This window comes from Podarcis cretensis (genome assembly GCF_951804945.1).
Source record: "Podarcis cretensis genome assembly, chromosome: 8".
In the NCBI taxonomy this organism is placed as follows: domain Eukaryota; kingdom Metazoa; phylum Chordata; class Lepidosauria; order Squamata; family Lacertidae; genus Podarcis; species Podarcis cretensis.
This window is the reverse complement of record NC_137177.1, coordinates 88,235,691-88,257,781: the sequence shown is the minus strand read 5'-3', so window position 1 is coordinate 88,257,781 and position 22,091 is coordinate 88,235,691. Positions and strand designations below refer to the sequence as shown.

Below are 22,091 nucleotides of genomic sequence, written 5' to 3'. Positions count from 1 at the left end.
CAAATGCTCTTAGTTTGTAATGTCTAACTCCGACCTGAACTCCTTTAACCAACTGGTCCTTTCTAATCATATTTAACAAAACCTCCAGGACTGATATAAAAAGCAAAGGGGATATTGGGCATCCCTGCCGTGTACCTTTTTCTATGGATATTTCTTCTGTTACCACATTGTTTACAATTAACTTAGCTTTTCGTTTAGAATACATTGCACCTATACCGTTTTCAAAACCTTGGCCTACCCCCATTCCTTGGAGATTCTTTTTCATAAAAGTCCAACAGATATTGTCAAAGGCTTTCTCCGCGTCCACAAAAATCAAGACTGCCTTCCTATTGATGTCAACGTCTAACAACTCCAAAATGTCTGTAATGTTCCTCACATTATCTGACATATGTCTCCCTGGGAGAAAGCCTGTTTGGTCCTTATGAATCTCCTCTATCAGCACTCTTTTCAATCTTTTTGCCAAAATGTCTGCAAAAATTTTATAATCCACATTGAGTAAAGATATAGGGCGGTAGTTTCTAACCTGGTTCTTCTCAGTCTCTGTTTTCGGTATAAGTGAGATGAAAGCCTCTTTCCACGATTCAGGTGCCTTTTTCCCCATCAGAATTTCATTGCAAACTTCCTTCAATGGTTGTATCAACCATTCTTTCAGCATTTTGTAGTATTTAGCCGTCAGGCCATCTGGTCCTGGTGATTTTCCCAATTTCATATTTTGGATGGTATTGCATAATTCTTATTACCATGTGATGGTTGGTTGTATGGCACAGTCTGCCAAACATTTACAGACAGTGCTTTTCCCATCCCACTAACAATATATCTATCAGTGGGAGGTATGGTTTCTCAAGAGACACACCCTGGATTCAGTAATCCGTATCCTGACAAGCAGTTATGAAGAGACCTTGACAATCCTGTGGAAGCTCTTCACTCTTCTCTTGTTCTCCTCAGTTTGACATTTCTACTAATTTTGCTTGTTCTTTGTCTTTCTTGTGGTTCCCTGACATTATCCATGTCTTTTGTTAAGACTTCAAGGCAATGTCTTTAGATAACAGTAAAACCCATAAATTCTGCTTACAAAATTAATTAAGCAGCTTGTGTAGTCTACCAAAGAAATTTAATCTGCTGTATTCAGGTTTCTGCAGACTGGAAAATATTTCAGCAAGGCAGGGAAATATAAAAAACAAGGAAGCAAGTTTCATTTCACAGAACCTTCCCCCCTCCCCCCGAACCTTAATAAATTGATTTTTTTGCCATCACACACTTCCCTCTGTGCAATTCCTTGTTGCAATATTTAAAATGAGAGGTAGGATTATCTGGTTTCCCTCAAGGCCTGCTGGATTCATAAAGAATCTTTTGGAACTACAAGTTGCCCTTTCTGATCTTACATGATCTGCAAAATTACATTTAAAAGGAAAAAATAAGCTGAGAATCAGCTTTATTTATTCTATATAAAGATAGTATTAGATGGGCGAGTTTCAGCATCACGTTCCCACCCCCTTTGCTTTCTAATGAATATACTAGAGTTTATATACTAGAGTTTGCAATTTGAGTTAGAGAAAAGATGCAGTAAATAGGATGGAAAAAAGGGGGGCACTATCACTGATTACCTTTTAACTAATTTAATTTCCCTTATTTTCTATCCTTCCATAATTTAGATAAAGTGTTAAGGAAAGGTTTCTTTGATTAAGGGAACATTGATAATTCTTAGAGTGAAAGCATCTTTTGGAAAGACTGTACTTGAAAACTTTCATGTTTTGGGCCTTCATAATTTACCAGTAGATTTTAGGATTGTACATCATTTCCCTCATTTGTGTGGGCTGAAGTAGATGATTTGATAATCAGTTTTACTATAGCTGCAGTTGTCTTGTTGCACAAACCTCCTTTTTCCAGAGTCCAGCTATAAACACTGAGCTTATTCAAGAAGGCAAAATGACTGAGCGTTTCTGGTTTTAATGCCGCCTTTGTTTCAGAGATTAATGTTGGCAGCCAGGGAGTTGCAAGGGAAACAGTGCCAAAGTTGGACCACCTAGACTTCCAGGATTGTAGGTGGTGGCAATCATTAGGGGATTAGGCAACTGCAGCATGTGTAACTAATAGGATAAAGTTATACAACTGGGTTACTGGACTCCGGATTCCAAGACACATATTTTGAATATCTGATATCGGTTAAGTAATATATTTGCTTGGTCTTCACTCTGACTCGTAGGACAGAAGCAGCACATCTGCTGATACTGCAGCTGCTACCTTAATGCTGGGTCTGCTGCCTTTGTGATAGATTTATGTTATCATTCTTATTTTAAACAAAGGTCTCCCACATCCTATCACTCATCAGCTCTTCCTACACAAGCCTGTTTGTTCCCTGTGATGTGAGGAAGAGTAGGAAACTGCTGCATTTTTCATGCAGGAAATATCCAGTTTTAGAAAGGCATTGTTTTCATAAAATTAATTAGCAGGCTTATGTATTGCAAGTAAAATTGGGCAACAGCAATGGGTACAGTGCTAGTCAGACGGAAAAATCAAAGTTGTAACTACTTTTTTCTTCAAGTGTCTCTACGGAACTGAGATTTACACGCACACCTGATTAGAATCTGATACTTTGTTTTTTAAAAATCACTTAATATCTAAATATAAAGGAAGTGCACACTATTAAACTGTCATGCCTTAAAATATTTACATGTTTTCCAGTAAAACAGTTTCCAACAATTTAGTTCAGTTACTTTTGGCTACTGGGAGTGGGGGGGGGGGCGGGTCTCAGCAAATGTAGGGGTCACAGAAAAGTTGTAGAAACCCGTCTTCATGCTGTTTTTATGTAGCATAACTAACGCTATTTTGCTTCTGTACAACTGCTTTCTAAATTAATGCTCTTTGCTTCTAATTCAGATATTTATACAACAGATAAAATTAACACATCACTCTAAGTTTCACTGACTTTAAAGTTTAAACTTTGTTTACGTAAAAAAAGGTTTCGTCAAGCATGCTAACTTGGACCTCCATTGGTTTTAGACAAGTGGAAAATGTTCTTGAAAATGGTTTAGAAAACCCATGTCCTTAGCCTGTTACGCACAGAGTTTGTTTAACAAAGCACAAAGCACCTATGAGTTGTCCCACAGATGATCAAACAAACCATGGCTTGCTTTTCAAAAGTTTGTTTTGTTTTTTCATCTGCTCTTTATATCTTGGTTACCATCTGAGGTGTGCAAAGAAACCATGGTGAAGGAAGGGTGATGGGTTTGCATGTAACACAAAGCCTTATATGAAAGCACACCAAGGTTCCTGAGCCAACAGCAAACCCTGAAGTTAAGCCACTGGGTAGAGTTTGGACAATTATATGCAAACCAAGCCACTTTTCTGCTCCCATCTTCAGTGGAGCTCCTGATATAGCCATAGGCTAGGATCCTAAAATCTTAAGCAAGTTCACAGAAGGGAAGTTTGACATCTTGCCCTCCTCCCTGAAAAGCCTCAGGCAGATGGGGAGCATGTTGGAGGACCAGCCTGAATTATGTGGATGAGGTGTGGGGACTGCAAGAGAGAGATGGGGATAGAAAACCTTCCCTGTGTTACCTTAGGATCCACGTCTGATTTTGTTTGATTTCTTCCCCTCCCCCAGTAGCCTTGCTTCATCCCATGTTGTTCATGGGGAGTGCTAGACCTTCTAGGGGAGCACTGGGGAAAGCTTGGAGGGGGTGGTAGGAAATGTACTTTTGTTAATGTTCTTACCTTCTCTTAGGACCTAAGATATTGTCCTCAGAATGAGAATCGGAACTCCCTAAAGGATTTTCTTTTGGGGAGGGGGCTTGAGTTCTTCCTCCTGTCTTTTTTCAACCAAAATGTGCATCCTGGGTGAGCTGTAAGACAGACTGCAAAGGTTCTGTGCTCCTTTACATTGAATTGGTAAATAGTGCTCTAGGTCTTCTGGAATTCTTGCTTCTCAAACCCTTCCTGAGGAAGCTTTAAGTTAAGGGGTGTGTATGGTCTTGATCCCCTCTTCCTTTAGTTTTCCTGATTATTCAGCATTGAAGACATATCTGCTGGAGACTGAGCTAGAGCTTCTCTTGAAAGTGTTTATTTAGGTTGCTTTTATCCCTTAGGCTACACTGCATGAGTTATGAGAGTCTAGCTCTTGATCAGTTATTTTTGGGAAAATGTTGTTGGCATTTTTGAGCCATGTGTTGGGATGAGCCAAGCTATTTTCTGTCTTCTTCCCCCTGCTCCCTTAGAAGGGTGTAGCCTTGAAATACATTCTGCATTCTCATAAGTTTAACTGTAGAGCCGTTTCCAAATACAATAAACGTACATCCCTTTTTGAATGAGGCTCTTCTGTCATCACACAACCCCAAATTCTGCTTTGTTTGTTTGATCTTTGGCAAGTTGGAACAGCTTCCATCAGGTCTGTGACGTCCCACTCGTGGATGTTTGCCTTCAACCACACCTCTCTTCTTCTCTACATACAAAAGGAGTCCTGTGAGAAGGCATGGTAGTTGAAAGACATTAAGAACATAGCCTTCTGCACCCTCCTCTCTCATCACCAGTCTCGCTGTCAGTGACTGTGTCCCAGGAGAGGGAGAATGGGAGAACTTCCCTGTAGGCAGGAGCTCTGTGAGGAGTGTTCCACAGATCTGACAAGATTGCCTGCTCCCTGCCACATGCTACTTTGATAAATCTGGCATTAGTACAACTAGGTGTAACTATCCTGCTTAACAAGCCGTTTTCCTTCATTAGCATCTCATTCAGTTCAACTGATGTCAGCCATGCTGTGCTCAGGGTTGAGTTGTCATGGTTGAAATCACAACCACAGGGAGAACTTAAAGTTCCCGTCAAAACAAAACAAAGGAACTCTCCATTGCCTTATGTGTTTTGTTATTAAATCGGCACTGGAGTGGAAATAAAAATTCATCTGCTGCTGTAGTTTCAATTATTCTCTCTGATACTAAACATAACATTGACGAGTAAATGGGTTTGGTTTTGGGCAGTGCTTTTTTCTGGGGGGACGCAGGGGTTCGCATACCCCTAAGCATTTTGTGAACCCAAGTTTGGCCTTATTGAGGGGCAGTTTTTCAATATGAGTAGGAAAATGAGAGTACCCCTAAACATTTTTTTTTAGAAAAAAAGGATTAATTTTGGGTCTCCTGTTCAACAACCAAATATAAATAATCAGCCAAATATGGATTCAAGTCAGCATGGTAGTTATACAAGCCCTTCTTTCCACTGAGATTGGTAAATTGAAAACATCCCCCTGGCTGTGGCCAATAAAAAGTATCTCTTAACAAATATTTAAAATGACTTCTGTGGATAGAGCTAGGCCAGTGGTTCCCAAACATTTTTTGGGCCACCGCCCCCTTGGTTCCGTAAATTCATCTCCAGTACCTGCTACCCTATAAAAAGCATTATTCAGAAGGGCGGTTTGCGCAACCCAGTAAAGAAGAGAAAAACACAGTGAAATTCAAAACATTAACAACCAGTTGTTCATTTATTCAGAATCCAATTTAAACTGTTTACTGTATTTACTGTAATTAATTCAACAAAACTGATGGACTTGATCCAGTGTGGCCAGTCTGATAGTTGTTTACACTTCTGGCACCCCTCTGCCTCTTAGTGGCCCCTGAGTGATCCCACTGGCCCCCCAAGGGATGCTACTACTCTCTTTGGGAACCACTGATGTAAGCTGAACAACCATTTCAGACCTTTTAGACCCTTTTATTCAGGGGTCAGCAAACTTTTCAGCAGGCGTCCAGTCCACTGTCCCTCAGACCTTGTGGGGGCCGGACTATATTTTGAAAAGGGGGAAAAAGGAAGAAATTCCTATGCCCCACAAATAACCCAGAGATGCATTTTAAATAAAAGCATACATTCTACTCATGAAAAAACACCAGGCAGGCCCCAGAGATTCATTTTAAATAAAAGGACACATTCTACTCAAGTAAAAACACGCTGATTCCTGGACCGCCTGTGGGCCGGATTGAGGAGGCGATTGGGCTGGATCCGGCCCCCGGGCCTTAGTTTGCTTACCCATGCCTTTATTCCTAATCTGATGCCTATGTTTTAGTTTGTGTGTTTAGTTTCACTGTATATAGTTTAGCTTCACTGTATTTGTTTATTTGCTGAATTGGGGGAAGAGCAGGATATAAATAGAATAAATAAATACCTAAATCTGTTCCTTCCTCTGTCCTCCTCCGTCTGCTCTCTGTCTTCTTTTCCTCTCCAAAAGGTGGTTGTGGGCCATTGCCCATGTGGCTCACAATAGTGATCCACCAGCAAAAGACCAAGATTCTACAGCACAGGTTGTGGCTGTTTACTGTAATTCTTTGCCCTGCATTGGAATAAGAAGAGCAACTAGCAATGAGGGGGTGAATCAGAAATGTGTCATGAGTAAACCTGAGGATACCATCAGTGTTTCTGATTTTTCACATTTTTGCTTACTATTCATAGAAACAGTCTAGTTGCCAGAATTACAAGTGAGCCAACTCAGCGCTCTTGGCTTTCCAAATTATTACTATGAAATATGAAAGACTTCAGTGAATGCTTGAAAAATATTGGACAATGTATGGCCTTGATACTTACAATTACAGAAAGACCAGCATATTTGGCTTCTTCTCAGTGTCTTAATGTTTGATCCTTGAGCAGTTTTTACCATGATGCTTTCAAATGTTAAGGAGTCTAGAAACTTTATTTTTATGCTGGATTTGTTTCACATTGGGCCTATAAAGGGAACCATTGTTTTATCTCTTGCTCTAGTAAGTGTGGTCAAACGTTTTATCCTGTTGTGTCTTGCCTAAATTCTAATGCAACCCCGATTTGAGTCTAACTCACTGAAAATTCAGCTATGTGTACTGAAAGGAATACATCCATTGTAGTAAGTAGTATTTGTACCATGAATTGTGAAATCTTGGTCTCTTATGCAAGGTTTGCCATTATTACTATATTTATTCTTAAACGCCCCTTTCCTGATGATATGTGATTTGGTGTTCCTCATGCTCTATTTGTTTGTGTAATCCAATTGGCCATCATAATCTTTTTGGCATAATGTGCCATGGTTATATTACAAGAAGGGAATAATGCCCTGCTTGTAGGCAAAGGGAAGAGGTTGCTTATATGAAAGGGTGAGTGTGTGTGTGTGCACATATCTCTTGCATATTAAGTTCAACAGATTACTTGAAAGCTAAAAGATCTTGCTTTTTAAGTGTGCGTATTGACGCTGCTTTGAAACAGGGCACAGATCTTGTCAAATGTGCTCTCGTAACCATGTTGCATATTGAACTGGTGCATTCTTCTATAATACTTAATTACTAATTATTTGTTTCCCTCGCTTGATGTGTTTTTAACAGAGTTCGCTGGCGGAGACACTAGATAGCAGCGGAAGCTTGGACGCCCAAAGAACGGACATGATATACACAATTGAAGATGTTCCTCCCTGGTACCTCTGCATATTCTTGGGATTACAGGTACACATTGTGAGAAAAATATGGTGCTCTCGTTATTCCTACTGTGCTATATTTAATATTTTAAGTATTACTCAGCAGGAAAAAAAGCCTTAACTAATGCAGGCAAGAACTGATGTTGGCTTACAGACGGTTTTCTCTTTGGTCCTAGTTCTCTGAATTTTAATTGCTGAAGCTGGGAAGGTGAGAAGCCAGCTCTTCTTTCACAGTACTTCAATGCAACAGTAGCATATTGGTACACTGGAGAGGGCAAAAGTATTTTTGGAGCCTCTGGAAATGTTTGTCCTACTGCTTATATAGGCAGTTCTTTACCCCAAAAGTCCACATTGATTTGCCCCATTGCTAGGTGCACTTGGCACATTAATTTGGGAATTCTAAATACAACCCATAATCTTGTACTGCTGTTCTACCAATGGGTGATCCTGGGAATTTTGGTACTGTAATCTGCACAGTCTTGTAGCCAAAATGAGGTATTTTAGAAGCAGAGGTGGCTCTACTAGGAGTCAAAATGAGGTGGCTACCTCAGGCAGCAGGTCTTAAGATGTATTTAAGAGCATCAAGTAGGAGAGATACAGACCTGACCAAAGAACAGAACAAGCCCTATTGAAACAAATGGAAGCTTTGGAAGGTCATAGTAATGCTTTTGCAAAGTTTCCATTCAAGTCATTGGGTCTTGTGCAGCAGAACTTCCCATTGCTCCTGTAGCCTGGGAAAGAAGTGCCATTTTGTTTGTGTGCTGCAGGGGCTATACTATCATCGATCTGCTCCTGCTGAAGGGATCCCTGTGTGTGTAGTTCAAGAGAAAAGACCCAAGGATCCTTTGCCTGCAGTTCTGTTTCCTGTCCTATGAGGAATGGTTGAAAGACCAGGGTAGGTGTAGTAGCCTGAAGAAGAAAAGATTAAGTTGTGGACATGACAGTATCTGAAGGACTGTCGTGTAAGGTGGAACAGCTGTGTTATCTGTTGCTCCAGAGGGCAGGACTTCAAGCAGATTCCAACTAAACCTTAGGAACTGTTTGGCAGTGATGCAGACTCCTTTGGCAGCTGGTGGACTCTCCTTCACTAGAGGCATTTAGGCAAAGTCTGGATGGCTGTCTGTCACTGACTTCTGAATTGTAGATCTTGTACTGATCAGTAGGATCACTAGGTCCTTTCAAACTGATAAGCCTGCTGGCCCACAAACTCAATTTCCCCCATGCCCAGGAGTTCTGCTCTTGGTATCAAGGCATTTCTAAAGAAAAGACGCTTTCCAGTTTGTTTTGTAAAAAAATTATTAAACTGTGCTTTTGAGTTCTTCATTTTTGCAGTGAAGGGCCATGCCCTTTGAATATATAGGAACCTTTGCCATTTATTATGTAGTAAGACTTTGGGAGTTTGTCTATTTATAACTTATACAGGCCGCTATCCTTAGAGGAAGGTTTCCCAGAATCTTGCAGTCAGGCAGAAATGAAGGGTGGAGATAACAATTCATTGATTATCTCCATTACAATCTTACATATCAATCTTCAAATTATGTTCCAGATCCTGCACTTGGCAGGGAACGGAACTGGATGACCTCCAAGATTCTGTCTGACCCATTCAATTGTATGCTTCTATATCCTTAATTTTTTTAAGAATGACTTCATACCCTCCAACATTACTCTGATGAATATAGGGACATCCCATTCCATAATGATAATTTTAGTATTTATACCCCAGACATCTTATTGGGTTACCCCAGCACTCTGGGCAGCTTCCAACATATACAAAAACATAATAAATCATTCAACATTTAAAGAACTTCCCTATACAGGATTGCCTTCAGACGGCTTGGGGGTTGGATAACTCCATGCCCTCCAACATTTCTTTAATGAAAATAGGGACATCCTAAGGAAAAGTGGGACGTTCTGGGATCAAATCAGAAACCAGGATGGCACCTCTAAATCAGGGACATCCCTGGAAAACAGGGACACTTGGAGACTCTGAGACTTCCATAGTTTCTGTGCAGTGGTTCTGCTCCAAGTCTTTATACAGAATCAGTCTCTTAGTCTTCATACACTGTCAGCAGCTCTCCAGGGTCTTGGACAGTTCCTGTCAATGCAGCTACCTGAGATGCCAGTGGCTTATCTTTTTGCAAGCAGAGCAGGCACTTTACAACTGAGCTATGGCCCCCTCCCCAGTGTTTACCAAATCCACACTACAGAAAACAATAGTTTTCAGTAAGGTTTCTTAGTAGTATAATATATACCTGCTGATTTTATTTTACACTGGCGTTTCCTAACCCTTGGCAGGAATCTATCCCAAGTGAAGTTCTGCATTGAGACTTCATTCCTTAGGGAGTGGTGATGCTGTGCTCTCCAGATGGCTCTTAACAACCTATTGCATTGTTATCGACTCACTTCTAGTTTGCTTTGTGCTGCGACGCAGCACCACTCCTGCTTTGCTCTTGCCAGATGGCATGTGTCTTCACTGTTGAGTCCTGCTTCTAGAAATTGCTTATCCATAAGCAGGTGTTAATTGATGGCTGTTCGGAAGCAATTTGGAAATATATTGCGCTTGAAAAATAATGCTCTTGAGCTAATGGTAATGGTGTAAACAAACGGAAGGCAATCATATATCATGTTTGTAAATAAAATAACCCTCTGTATTTGCAGCATTACCTGACGTGTTTCAGTGGCACTATAGCTGTGCCCTTCTTGCTAGCAGATGCCATGTGTGTTGGATTTGACCAGTGGGCTACTAGCCAGCTGATTGGGACCATATTCTTCTGTGTTGGAATCACAACTTTGCTGCAAACAACCTTTGGGTGCAGGTAAGTTAAGAGGATGATATTTGACTGCCTGTTAACTGTTTAGAGGTACACCTCTCCCTATCCCAAGCAACTAGTTCAACTTTGGCCAGTGATTCAAGAATTAGTGCAGCTTAAATAAAAAAAGTAGGTCAGAAATAAGTAGCCCGCCTGAGTATACATGTTAATTTATTAAAACAATAATTAGCTATTGGAACATTTTTTTAAAAAGCATGACTGATATTTCAAATATCTGAATCATGTGAACCTGCCTTATGCCAAGTGAGATGGTTGGTCCACTGGTTTTCTCTGAAAAAACTCCTCCAGAGGCCCTTCCCATCCTTCCGGTCATTTCCTGAGAGATGCTACTAACGATAGAGGATGGAGCCTTCTGCTTGCAAACATGCGCTTTGCCTCTGAACCAGGGCAAAGGGCCCTCATCCAGCTGCACACATTTGTGGCACATTAGCAATCCAAAATGGGGACCAAAAGCAACAGCAACTGACCTCTTCTCAGTCTAAAAATCACTTCTCTGCCTTGCTAACTGGGGGTGATTCCAGCTCACTGTAAGCATTGAGGGGATAAACTAGTTGATACAAGTATGGTTGTGGACAGCACGCACTGTTTTGTGGGTAGTTTTGCTCTCTGTGCCTTTCCAAAAATATATATTTAACTCCCACACCCCTCAAAAATATCCCTTGTGGTAGCAGGGAATTCTGCTCCAGTACTTCTTTCTATATATTTATCCTAAATGTAACAAAAATTTAAAATAATATTAACAATTCATTGTATTAGGCTCTTGTTATCTCCTTCCATGGCACCTGTTCTTCCAAGTAATATCAAGTCTTGGAGTCTTTCCCTCAAAAACAAGGTATTTGGCATAATTTACATATGAAATAGAATATTGGGTGGTAAGATAGCAGCAGCTCAGTAGGAGAGTTCAGTTAAGCCTGTTTAAGTAAACGAAGATGATTGAAGAGAATCTTCCCAAAGAAAAACCTCAAGCCCTGGGCAATACAATTTCAAGTTTCTTGAATTAAAGTAGATATGATCTAGTTTCATGTCAAGTGATCCACAGAAAGATATCAACTGTACCAATCTAAGGGACATTTTTTGTCCTTTGTTTTTTTCCTGACTTGCTCAGAATGTTCCTGCTGTTTCTTCCAAGACATGATGCTATAGTTCCCAGAAAGGAAATCTTGCTCCTCCCTGTGAACTGACCTGCCCTGTAATTCTGACAAACCTTAAAAGCAGTTCTTCCCTGAGCAGGGGAAGCCCAAAGGCTATAGCAACCATATGTAAAAATCTTCCTTAAAATAAGCACTAGAAGACAGAGCTCTCACTTCTGGTTTTCTCCCTGCAAAAATCAGTGCTAAGCATGGTTAGTTCTGGCCCTTTGCATCGTGATGAAAGTAGACTGGGGAAGTGAGATGGAGGGATTGTAAGAATCTACACCACACAGCTGGTTTCCTAAGCGTGAACAGGAAATTTGAGAATGGTACTTCTGTACCAGACTACAGTCCTTTAATCTTCCCCTTTCTCTTTAAGTCAAACTTTTCTGTATTTTGCAAGCTCAAATTCCACTGGTACAAAAATACTTTAATGGTTTCTGGCTATTACTTCTGATTTTAAGAATCCAAGTTATTTACACCAGCATAGGTTCATCTAAAAAACTGTTAAACATCTTCATTATTGCTCTTGCCACCTGGATGAACTCTAAATGTGCATTAGTAGAACATAAGTGAATAGATACAAGATTGTTTGTACGCTCCAGCCTTTAAAATAGTCTGTCACAGTATCTCCAGATTTTCTCTTAAACCTTTTGGATTCTCTGTGTACCTCATTTTTAGAATGCTTTATGTTTGTTAATTAACAAAATGTATATACTGTTTGATTGTAACAAAACCTGTAACAAAGTAGCACTAATTCCTTCCACCCCACCCCAAGTTATACTTGAAAGTATTTGACAGACTTTTGACAAAGGGGTTATTGTGACTGAACTGTTTGAGAAGCAAGAAATGCACTTGTTAAGTCTGATATGTCTCACATGTCCTAAATAAATTTGCTCAGAATAAGAAGTCACAGATTCTGTAAGATGCTAAAAAGATCAGTCCTTAATCACTATAAAAAGTGAACTCATGGCTTAAATGCAATTTGATTTAGGTATGTAAAGACATGGACTGATTCTTATTTTTACCCCACAGAGAAGAAAGAAACCCTTTCTGGAACTAAATTCTAAACACTCAGTGATCTAACTTTTGAAGAATGTATTTAATTGCCTACACTTAATTAGAGGGCTTTTGAAAGGGTAATGTGTACGTGAGTTAGAAGAGCAACAACTTTACCAGGCGCAGAGCACAAGAGCCAACAAAATCCCCGTGATATTGAGTCATTCGCCCAGCGTACCTCTCTTCTATTGCAAAGAATAGTGTTCAGTTTTTGCTCCTGTTACAAATCAGGCGAATATTCCTTTGTGTTTCTTCCAGCATTGGCCTTACTTGATTGATATGGTTAGTTGTGTGGGTTGCTCTTAAGAAGCAAATGCCACAGCTTATTGCCTGTGCAAATTTGAGTTGTTTATGTGCGCTTTATAAATAATGAAATTCTGCCAAAATACCTTGTATAATACAGATATTACACTTCACAAAGTTTAATATGTTGTCACAGCACCTCTGTGTGGTCACAAATACATTGGGTTTGTATCCACAGTGTCACTCAGATGATGGTAAGGCTTCTATCAGCAGAACGGGATGGGAATCTTTTGGCTATTCCTCTTCCCCCCTTGTAGCTCCCCCCCCCCAACCAACCCCCACCAATCTGCTCTAGAACCAGGGGTTCCGTGCCAACTTGAATAAAATATTGTGGGGGCCCAGATAAGGTATAATTGATCACATAATGCAGTGCACACACAGCATTTGAATGGGAATGCCCATCAACTTTGCGAGGGCCGAAGCCCCTATGGCCCCTAGGAGTTGGCTCCTAGGTCTAGAACCTATTTCTTCCTAGGCATGGGGAAGAGATTTCTAACCTGCCTCACACTATAAGGACTTGGGTGGGTAGAGACATTAAAAATGAATAGAATCATAGTGTTGGAAGGAAAATAAAAAAATTCCTTCCAGTAGCACCTTAAAGACCAACTAAGTTAGTTCTTGGTATGAGCTTTCATGTGCATGCACACTGTTGGAAGGGATACTGAGGATCATTTAGTCCAGCCCCCTGCAGTGCAGGAATATGCAGCTGTCCCTTACGGGGATCGAACAGGCAACCTTCATGTGATCAGCACCACACTGAGCAATTTTGGAACAATTACTGAGACTGCCTTTTATCTGGATCTTGGAACTCATGTAAAGGAGCCCTGCTGGACCATCTGGTGCTGTTTCCTCTCACCTCTGAACTATGCAGAGCCTGAGCATTTAGGACTTTGAATTCTACTGCATAATCAATACATGACTACAGTATGGGGAAATTATTTATTAAACTGTCCATGCCACTTTCTAGAAAAAAAAAACTCCCAGGAGTGGATTGTATTAAAAATATTATTTACCTGTCTCTTTCATGAGAGAGCTCGCTCTAATATTGCCATTTTGCTAATCGGGTAGTATAACACTGGCTGTGGCTTGTCAGAAGCCTCCCAAATAGTCCACATAGGTAAATGAGGGTGAGGAAGGAGTCCACATCCCAGCTTATCTTATTGGTATTTAAGTCAAGATTTTGTGTAATCTGGTCAAATGCATACTAACACATCCAAGAAGGACTTCTTCTGATTCTTCTTTTCCTTAGAAAAAAATCTGCATGAAAGTTATGACACTGCACAAAAAGTTTGAGGTATCTCCTTTTTCTCTTTTTCTTTCTTTCAGGTTACCTTTGTTCCAAGCCAGCGCTTTTGCCTTCTTGGCTCCTGCCAGAGCTATTCTCTCTTTGGACAAATGGAGATGCAACAACACAGGTAAGCAAAAGCAATTTCCATCTTAATCTTTCAGGTAGTTCAGAGTGGGAGATGAAACAGAGGAAAGTTGTCTCAATGCAGATTTAATCTAGGAGATAATATTGTCTAAAGAGTAGAAACCATATTGAATTTTGAAAATACCCAGACAAATGTGGCAGATTCCATAGCCTGTCCCCAGGGATTTGCATGCCAAACTGGGATTCACATAAGCTTGCCAGGTTACTCTAGCATGCCAGTTTGGGCTTGACTCTAGCAGGTGAGTGAGAAGAGGTCGGTTTCAAGCTGGTTACTTACTATGTGTCTAACGTGTTTTAGCCAAAGCTTTTGATAAGGTTTTTGCTGTTCAAGTTGTTATTATTTATTTATTTATACATTCCCCTTCCTTCTGGCTGGGTTTCCCCAGCCACTCAAGAGAGGTACCAGAATTTGTCTCACGCTAGTACACATCACCTTGCCAACAAAGGCCCATATAGTCAAAGCTATGGTTTTCCCAGTAGTGATGTATGGAAGTGAAAGCTGGACCATAAAGAAGGCTGATCGCCGAAGAATTGATGCTTTTGAATTATGGTGCTGGAAGAGACTCTTGAGAGTCCCATGGACTGCAGGAAGATCAAACCTATCCATTCTGAAGGAAATCAGCCCTGAGTGCTCACTGGAAGGACAGATCCTGAAGCTGAGGCTCCAACACTTTGGCCACCTCATGAGAAGAGAAGACTCCCTGGAAAAGACCCTGATGTTGGGAAAGATGGAGGGCACAAGGAGAAGGGGACGACAGAGGACGAGATGGTGGGACAGTGTTCTCGAAGCTACGAACATGGAGTTTGACCAAACTGTGGGAGGCAGTGGAAGACAGGAGTGCCTGGCATGCTCTGGTCCATGGGGTCACGAAGAGTTGGAAACGACTAAACAGCAACAACAACTACACTCATTAAACAAGTTTTTAAAAAAGTGTGGGCTGCTAGTAGTGATGGCTGTATGGATCCTGCATCTTCAGGGACTTCAGTGTCTAGATGCAATAGTGGGAGAGGAATGTTGCCTTCATCTCTGCATATGGGCTTCTTTTACCAGTTTCTGGAAACCACCACAGGGGAGATTGCTCTTGTGCTTGAATCCTCTTGTGCCCAAATCCAGCTTGCTGGTTTCCCATGGGCATCTGGTTGGCCACTGTAAGAACAGGATGCTGGACTAGATGGGGTATTGGCTTGATTCACCAGGCTCTTCTTATGTTACTAATGTTGAATTCAATTGGCTACTATGGGAATTGGCATGGAATGATCCAGCAGGGCTCCTCTTATGAACATGCAACTCCCTCCCCATTTGCATGGGGGAGTTCTGCCCCCACCCTGACCCCTTTCTGGTGCCGAAAATGGCACACATGTGAATGGTCCTATGCATACCAAATGCACACAATTGTGGAGTTGCCTGTATTCTTTTGTATACTTAAGTATAATAGTGTATGTATGACCTGTTTCACACAGCTGCCTAAATCTCCTCCTGTGGGTCTTCCCAAGCAATCTGAAAATATGTTGACGTATCTGTCTCTGCTCTTCTCTCTTCATGTGTCCTGAACCCCTGGCCACCAGTCCCGCTGGTGTATACAGTCCCAAGGGCAAATGTTAGTAGTCCCAACAGGTCGGGAAACATTGTCCATGTTCAATACTGAAAGCCAAGTCCATAGTCCAACAGTCAGGCCAGTCGGCCTCTGCAGCCGATCCAAGGGGTTCAGTCCTGTGAAGCTCTTAGGACAACCAAGCTGTGGTCATTCAACATGAGAAGTTGAGCAGACACAGCACCTCAGCTCTGCTTCTCTTTTATCCCTTGAATCTTGATCGCAGCATCTGGGCTTGATAAGGCAGGTGACCCCCACCTGTCCTGAGCCTAATCCACTGACACACCTCCTCCTAGGTCAGCTAGTGAGCTGGGCTGGGGAGTCTAGCCTGCCTCAGCCTCCTAGAGACCCTCGTACCTACAGGACCGCCTCTCCTGGTATGCCCCGTGGAGGACCTTAAGGTCCACAAATGACAACACTTTGGAGTTCCCAAGTCGCAAGGTGGGTAGATTGGTCTCAACTAGGGCCAGGGCCTTTTCATTACTGGCCCCAACTTAGTGGAATGCTTTGTCACAAGAAACTAGGGCCCTGCAGGACTTGACATCTTTCTGCAGGGCCTGCAAGACAGAGCTGTTCTGCCTGGCCTTTGGTTTGGACTCAGTCTGACCCTTATGTTTCCCTCCCCTTATGGTTTTGATCTATGGGCTACTTTTAAAATGAGGCTGCATTTTAAATTTGTTCTCTCCCCCCCCCCATTATGTTTTTACTGTAATTTTACTGGTGTTAGCCGCCCTGAGCCCAGCTCTGGCCAGGGAGGGTGGGGTATAAATAATAATTATTATTATTACTAGAGCATCTACGCCTCAGAGTCTGACATGTTCATGGAGACGGGGGGGGCCCTCTGGCTGTGGTGATGGGTCCTGCTCCTCTGATTCCTGTGCACTGACCCTCATCCCCTCATCCCCTCATCCCCTCACCATCCTCCCCCCCCCCCGTGTGTGTTTGTGAAAAGAAGCTAGCCTTAAAAAGTACAGTTTGAACTTGGCTTTTTCTGCTAACTATAGTTGAGCATAACTGCAGTTTATCCTGGTCTGGATGTCACAAACAAGCTGTGGTTTGAACCCAAACTCCACATGGCCATGCCAGAGGAGGAGCAGGAGGTAGTGTGTGAACCAAGTGTTTCAGTTTGTCCTTCTAATGCTAAACCATTGTTTTTGTTTCCATGGTTATGGTAAACCATTGTTTATTCACAGCAAACACTAAAGAGTGAGCCTGATTTCTACTCTGAAACCCCATTTTTTATTATTCCTGCCATGCTTATACAACATATTTATAGCATTATTTGGAGCCACAGTGTCTTGACTACATTGGCAAGTCTAAGGAAACTAGAACATGATAATTTTTTGTGATGGTGGTGTGTGTGTGTGTTTGTGTGTGTGTTCATTCTCCTGCGTATATTCTTTCTGACAGGTCTTAACAGGGCAAACAAGTATAAAATAGCACAAAGTACTTTTGGAAATAATTGGCATGTTTACAAGACTAGAGGCCAGGGCCAGATCTGTTACTTAAGACTACAGAGCAGCCAACGCTAATATTGCACTTGATGAGAAACAACTGTCCTATGAAGAAAGAGAGTAGCAACAGTGTCCACATTCTTAGCTGATTGCTTGCCTTTTCTGAAGGGGCTGCAGGTTCTTTTCCTGAGCTTTTGAAAGCAGAAACCATTTTTGGATTGGCTAGAGAGAACCTACAAGTCCCAAACTGGAAACTGGTCCAGTGATTACATAGGTTTTTGTTTTTCCTTGCTGAATGTGGCACGGCCCAGCAAGGAAGCACAATAGGAAAGCACTCTGCTACAGATTTACCAAGCCCAGATGACTCAGGGCAACTTTGCTTTGAAGCACCTTTGGGAATCAAAATATATGCTGGGTTCCCAGGACAGCCTAAACAGATATCTAAGAAGATTATGTGGAATCTTTTTTGAGATGGTGGCCTATCATTAGTTCCAAAGCTTACAAAGAGTTCTTACCTCATCCTCCAAACAACAAGTATTCATGAAAAGCCATTATTGTTCTCATGTTGCGGTGAGCAATTAAGGCTGAGAGGTCTAAGGTCAGCTCTATAAGTCCATGGTTGAACTGAGATTTGAACTCACTCTACTTGACATTGCAGGAAGTAGTTTTGCAGTATGGTAGGAGGTCCTGTGACATGCGGAGGAGCCAAAGGGAGGGGCATTGTTAACACCAGTAGTTAAAAATCTCAAAAATACAGTGTGTAATACATACATTCACCAAGATTCAGGGTCCTTATTCTACAAGAGTGATTTTTGTGTTGAGTAAATGTAGTGGAACAAGAAGCACACTTTCAACTGTATCTGCAGCTGCAAGAGAGGTTGGCATATTCCCCAAGTTTGATAATTCACAAATATTCAATATGAATATGATATTTTGGGCTGGGGAGTGTTGCCTCTGTTTCCCTGATTGACTTGCCTTGGCTGTCTACTGATCTGCAGCTTCATGCACAGTCAGGAGACACATGTCCATTCGCTGCTCAGCTGAAGTCCTAGTTCCTTCGTAGTCCTGCAAATCCTCTTTTCCAAATAAAAAAGGCAAACACTTCCAAATTCTAAAATAATAATCTCAAAACAAGTGTACAAAATAATATGCTTTCAATTTTGTTTGTATAATAATTGTGCTGCTTTGGTTTTCTGGTTACAGAATCTGTTTTTGTGTAGAAGCTCAGGCCCCACTGGGCATCAGTGACACTGAGCATATATTCTTGTGTCCTAATTGCAGGATTTTAGGTCAAATAGCCTGACTGCAGCTCTAATAGATCAGGATGGCTACATTTCTGCACGCCTCAGGGAAGAGCTACTGTGTGGAAATTAGGAATCATAAATATAGAACATTTTGTTTATGAAAAGAATCTTTGTTCTTTCTTCCTTGACCACTTCTAACCTTCATGAGGCGTCAGACGGGAGCTGCTATTGCGGTTTAGCCATCCCAATTAACAGGCGACAGATCTGGAGAAATAATATGCAAAAGTCACTTTATCTGCACTCTGAATCACCCCTCTGCAGCTCTTAAGTGGACCTTTGCCTCCTTTTGTGCCGACTCTGGTTACTTGTCCATTCCTAGTTTCAACAGTCTTGAAACTGGCATTAGAGATTAGCCCTTGAGGAATGAATTCATCTAGAACACAGCCTAAATACAGAATGAATGATTTACAAATTATGTGAGGGAACAAATAAACAACGATGGGGTGGTTTTTAAAAAGCAAAATATATAGAATGATGTCCATAAGAAATGCTGGGGGTGGGGCAGATTGGTGGTGGTAGATCCTGTTCATTCACTAGAATGGCCAAACAGTTGGGTTAAAGCTGTAGAAGGAAATAGGAGGTTCAGCACTGTACTAACCTCAGGAGCAACTCATATGAGTGTTGCCTGTGCCAGCCTTTCTAGCCATGGCCAGTCAGATGCCAACTGATCACTGACAAGCAGATTCTGGAAGTGATGACTGTGCCTTGGTCTTACTACCCAGCATCTGGTATTCGGGGGTATCATGGTTCAGTTTCAACAGAGCAAGTTGCTAAAGTTCTGCAATCGTCTTTCTTGGAGATTTTCATAGAAAGGTTGGACAGGTTGGGGGGATGCCTTAAGCAGACTATCCTCTTTGTGTTGTAATTCTGGACTTGGGCACCTTCTTGTTTCATACAGAATTTAATGCTGGGGTGCATGGAATCGTTGTGCTTTATTTTGCCGTAATGTGAAATATTTCTTTTTTCCCTTCCTAAGCTGTAATGATTACCAATGGAACAACAGAACTGCTGCACACGGAATATATCTGGTACCCTAGGATACGAGAGGTAACTTGCACCATGTAATCAGTGCCATGTCCTCACTTCAGTAGGTTCTTTTCATCCAGATGCCCTGCTGCCTTGAACTGTTGAAATTGTTACCCTTTTTCGTTCTTCTCTTTGCATGTAACTTTTTCTACACATTCATTACATGCAGGTTTTAATATTTTCTGTATGTTAATTGTGCCTGTGAAGCCCCCTCACCCTCCCCAAAACAACTTGAGGTGCACTATGGTCTTGATGGAGACATGCTCCCATGTCAGGGGAGTTTGGCATTCTGCATCTTGTGATATGCTCAGCTGACCAGTGATAGCCAAAATAACCAATTAGCTTCTAACAAATTATTGGATTGTCTCTGCCCTGCAATGAGGATAATCCGCATTTATTGTATTTCTGTTTTGGAAAGCCAGGTACAATTGTAAGGAGTGCCCAGTTTCCCCAAAGCCATGTGTAGCTTTGCTATTCGGTTTCTCCTCCTCCTCAAATGATCATTCGTTAGATGCAAATATCCATAAGAATCCAGGAGAGTTGTCTCACTACAGGGGGAAAACATAGAATAGACTCCAGTTCACACGTGTGTCATGGAACTTTTCTCCCATCCCATTGCTTTGGGCTGCCAGTTATTCCTCAATTTAAAAACATCCCCTCTCTCTTCCCCATCTTCAAACCGTAGTTCCATCCTGCCAAGAGGCCTGCAGCCAAGGGGGGGCTGGCAGTCTCCTGAGACCACAGCGCTGCTCTATGCCAGCTTCTAAAGAGCACGTGTGACCAAATGCATCATACACTCTGCCCCTAGGAGCTAAGAGCATCACCTCCGTGGCGCCATCAGCCCTTGCCGGTTCGATCTGAGAGCTTTAAAGGTTAGCTTGGAACCCAGGTCTTCCTGTATGACAGTGTGATGTGCTGTGGACACAACGGCCAGGCTGGTCTAATGACCCCCGTTGTGCATTGAAAGCAAGCAGTGTGCTTAAGCGGTAAGAGGAAGTGGATGAAGTTGGGAGCTTTGCTATTGATCCAACTTCTGTTGGTACCACAGAACATACCTCTGACCTTCAGATATTCTTTAGCCCAGAAAACGTCTGCTTAAGCACCTAGCTGAATAACACATGCCATTGCCCAGTTCTGCCTAGTCACTGAATTATTTGACTTGCAGTTCATCCACCCATTGAAAAAAAAAAACAAAAACCCTCAGAAGCATAGAATTTCCTTAAAAATCTAAATTACTATTATTTTTCTCTGTGTTCAGATCCAAGGTGCTATTATTATGTCATCTTTGATAGAAGTGGTGATTGGGTTCCTGGGCCTGCCAGGAGCGCTCCTGAGATACATTGGACCTCTGACGATTACACCAACTGTGGCTCTCATTGGGCTTTCTGGCTTCCAGGCCGCTGGAGAAAGAGCAGGCAAACACTGGGGCATAGCCATGCTGTGAGTATCCTTTGTCCCTCAACAGTTGATGAAGTGCTGTCAGTATAAAACAGCCAATGTCTGTCACTATTGATCATTGCCTCTCCTAGGGGTACTAAGGGCCATTATCTTCAAATGAAGATGAATCTATGAAATGAGAATCCTTCTAAGTAATAATAATAATAATAATAATTTTTATTTATATCCCGCCCTCCCCAGCCGAAGCCGGGCTCAGGGCGGCTAACAACAATAAAACAGTACAACACAACACAACACTCTAAAATCATTCATTATAAAATTGATTCAAATCAAGCCACTGGCAACCATTGGGCCAGAGCTCCACGAAGATTGCCGAGGGAGGGAGTCAGGCTGTGCCCTGCCAAAGGCCTGGTGGAACAGCTCTGTCTTGCAGGCCCTGTGGAAAGATGTCATATTCTAAAGTATTTCTTAAGCAATGGTGTGCTGGCTTTCCAGATGCCTAAAACAGCTAACAATGTAGTAGTGTCAGACTGGGAACTGGGAGACCAGGGTTTGAATCCCTACTCATCCATGAAGGTTGGCCAGGGTGGGCACAACTACCAAGAAGGCCCTCTGCCTCATTTTCTGTAACATCACTTCTCGCAATGAGGTAACTGCCAGAAGGCCCTCGGAGCTGGATCTCAGTGAATGATGGGGGTGGAGACACTCCTTCAGGTATACAGGGCCAAAGCCTTTTAGGGGTTTAAAGATCAGCACCAACACTTTGAATTGTGCTCAGAAACGTACTGGGGTCCAATTTAGATCCTTTAAGACTGGATTTACATTGTAACCCAGTACATTTCCAATTCAGCAGCATCCCACTACTATTACAGCAAAAATGATTATGAGGCCTGGTGTTAACACTTTGCTCACAGAACTGTGGCATATTCATATGTTCAGAAGCAGAACATCATTCTTAACTCCTCTTGCAATCTTCATGCATATTCTACCCCTCCTGTAAGTTCTAGGTTCAGTGGCCATGTCTAAAATGCTACCAATAAATTCCAATAAATCAGAGTAAATGTGACTATTTACTATTTACTCTTCATTCCAAGTTGATCACTCAAATATTACCAGAATTGTGGATAATGTTTTTGTGTATGTGTGTTATCACC

At 41.8% G+C, this 22,091-nt stretch overlaps 1 protein-coding gene across 12 annotated transcripts in view; it reads left to right on the top strand.

Annotated features, from left to right (window-relative positions):
• The window catches only part of SLC23A2 (solute carrier family 23 member 2), an 85,196-nt gene that overhangs the window by 35,794 nt on the left and 27,311 nt on the right, over positions 1 to 22,091 (top strand). For all 12 annotated transcript variants that reach the window (XM_079987500.1, XM_079987491.1, XM_079987493.1 and 9 more), the window contains 5 exons: positions 7,320 to 7,436; positions 10,067 to 10,224; positions 14,058 to 14,146; positions 19,490 to 19,560; positions 20,798 to 20,979. In XM_079987500.1, coding sequence (XP_079843626.1) covers positions 7,320 to 7,436; positions 10,067 to 10,224; positions 14,058 to 14,146; positions 19,490 to 19,560; positions 20,798 to 20,979 — 617 coding nt within the window. The remainder of the gene's footprint in view (positions 1 to 7,319; positions 7,437 to 10,066; positions 10,225 to 14,057; positions 14,147 to 19,489; positions 19,561 to 20,797; positions 20,980 to 22,091) is intronic.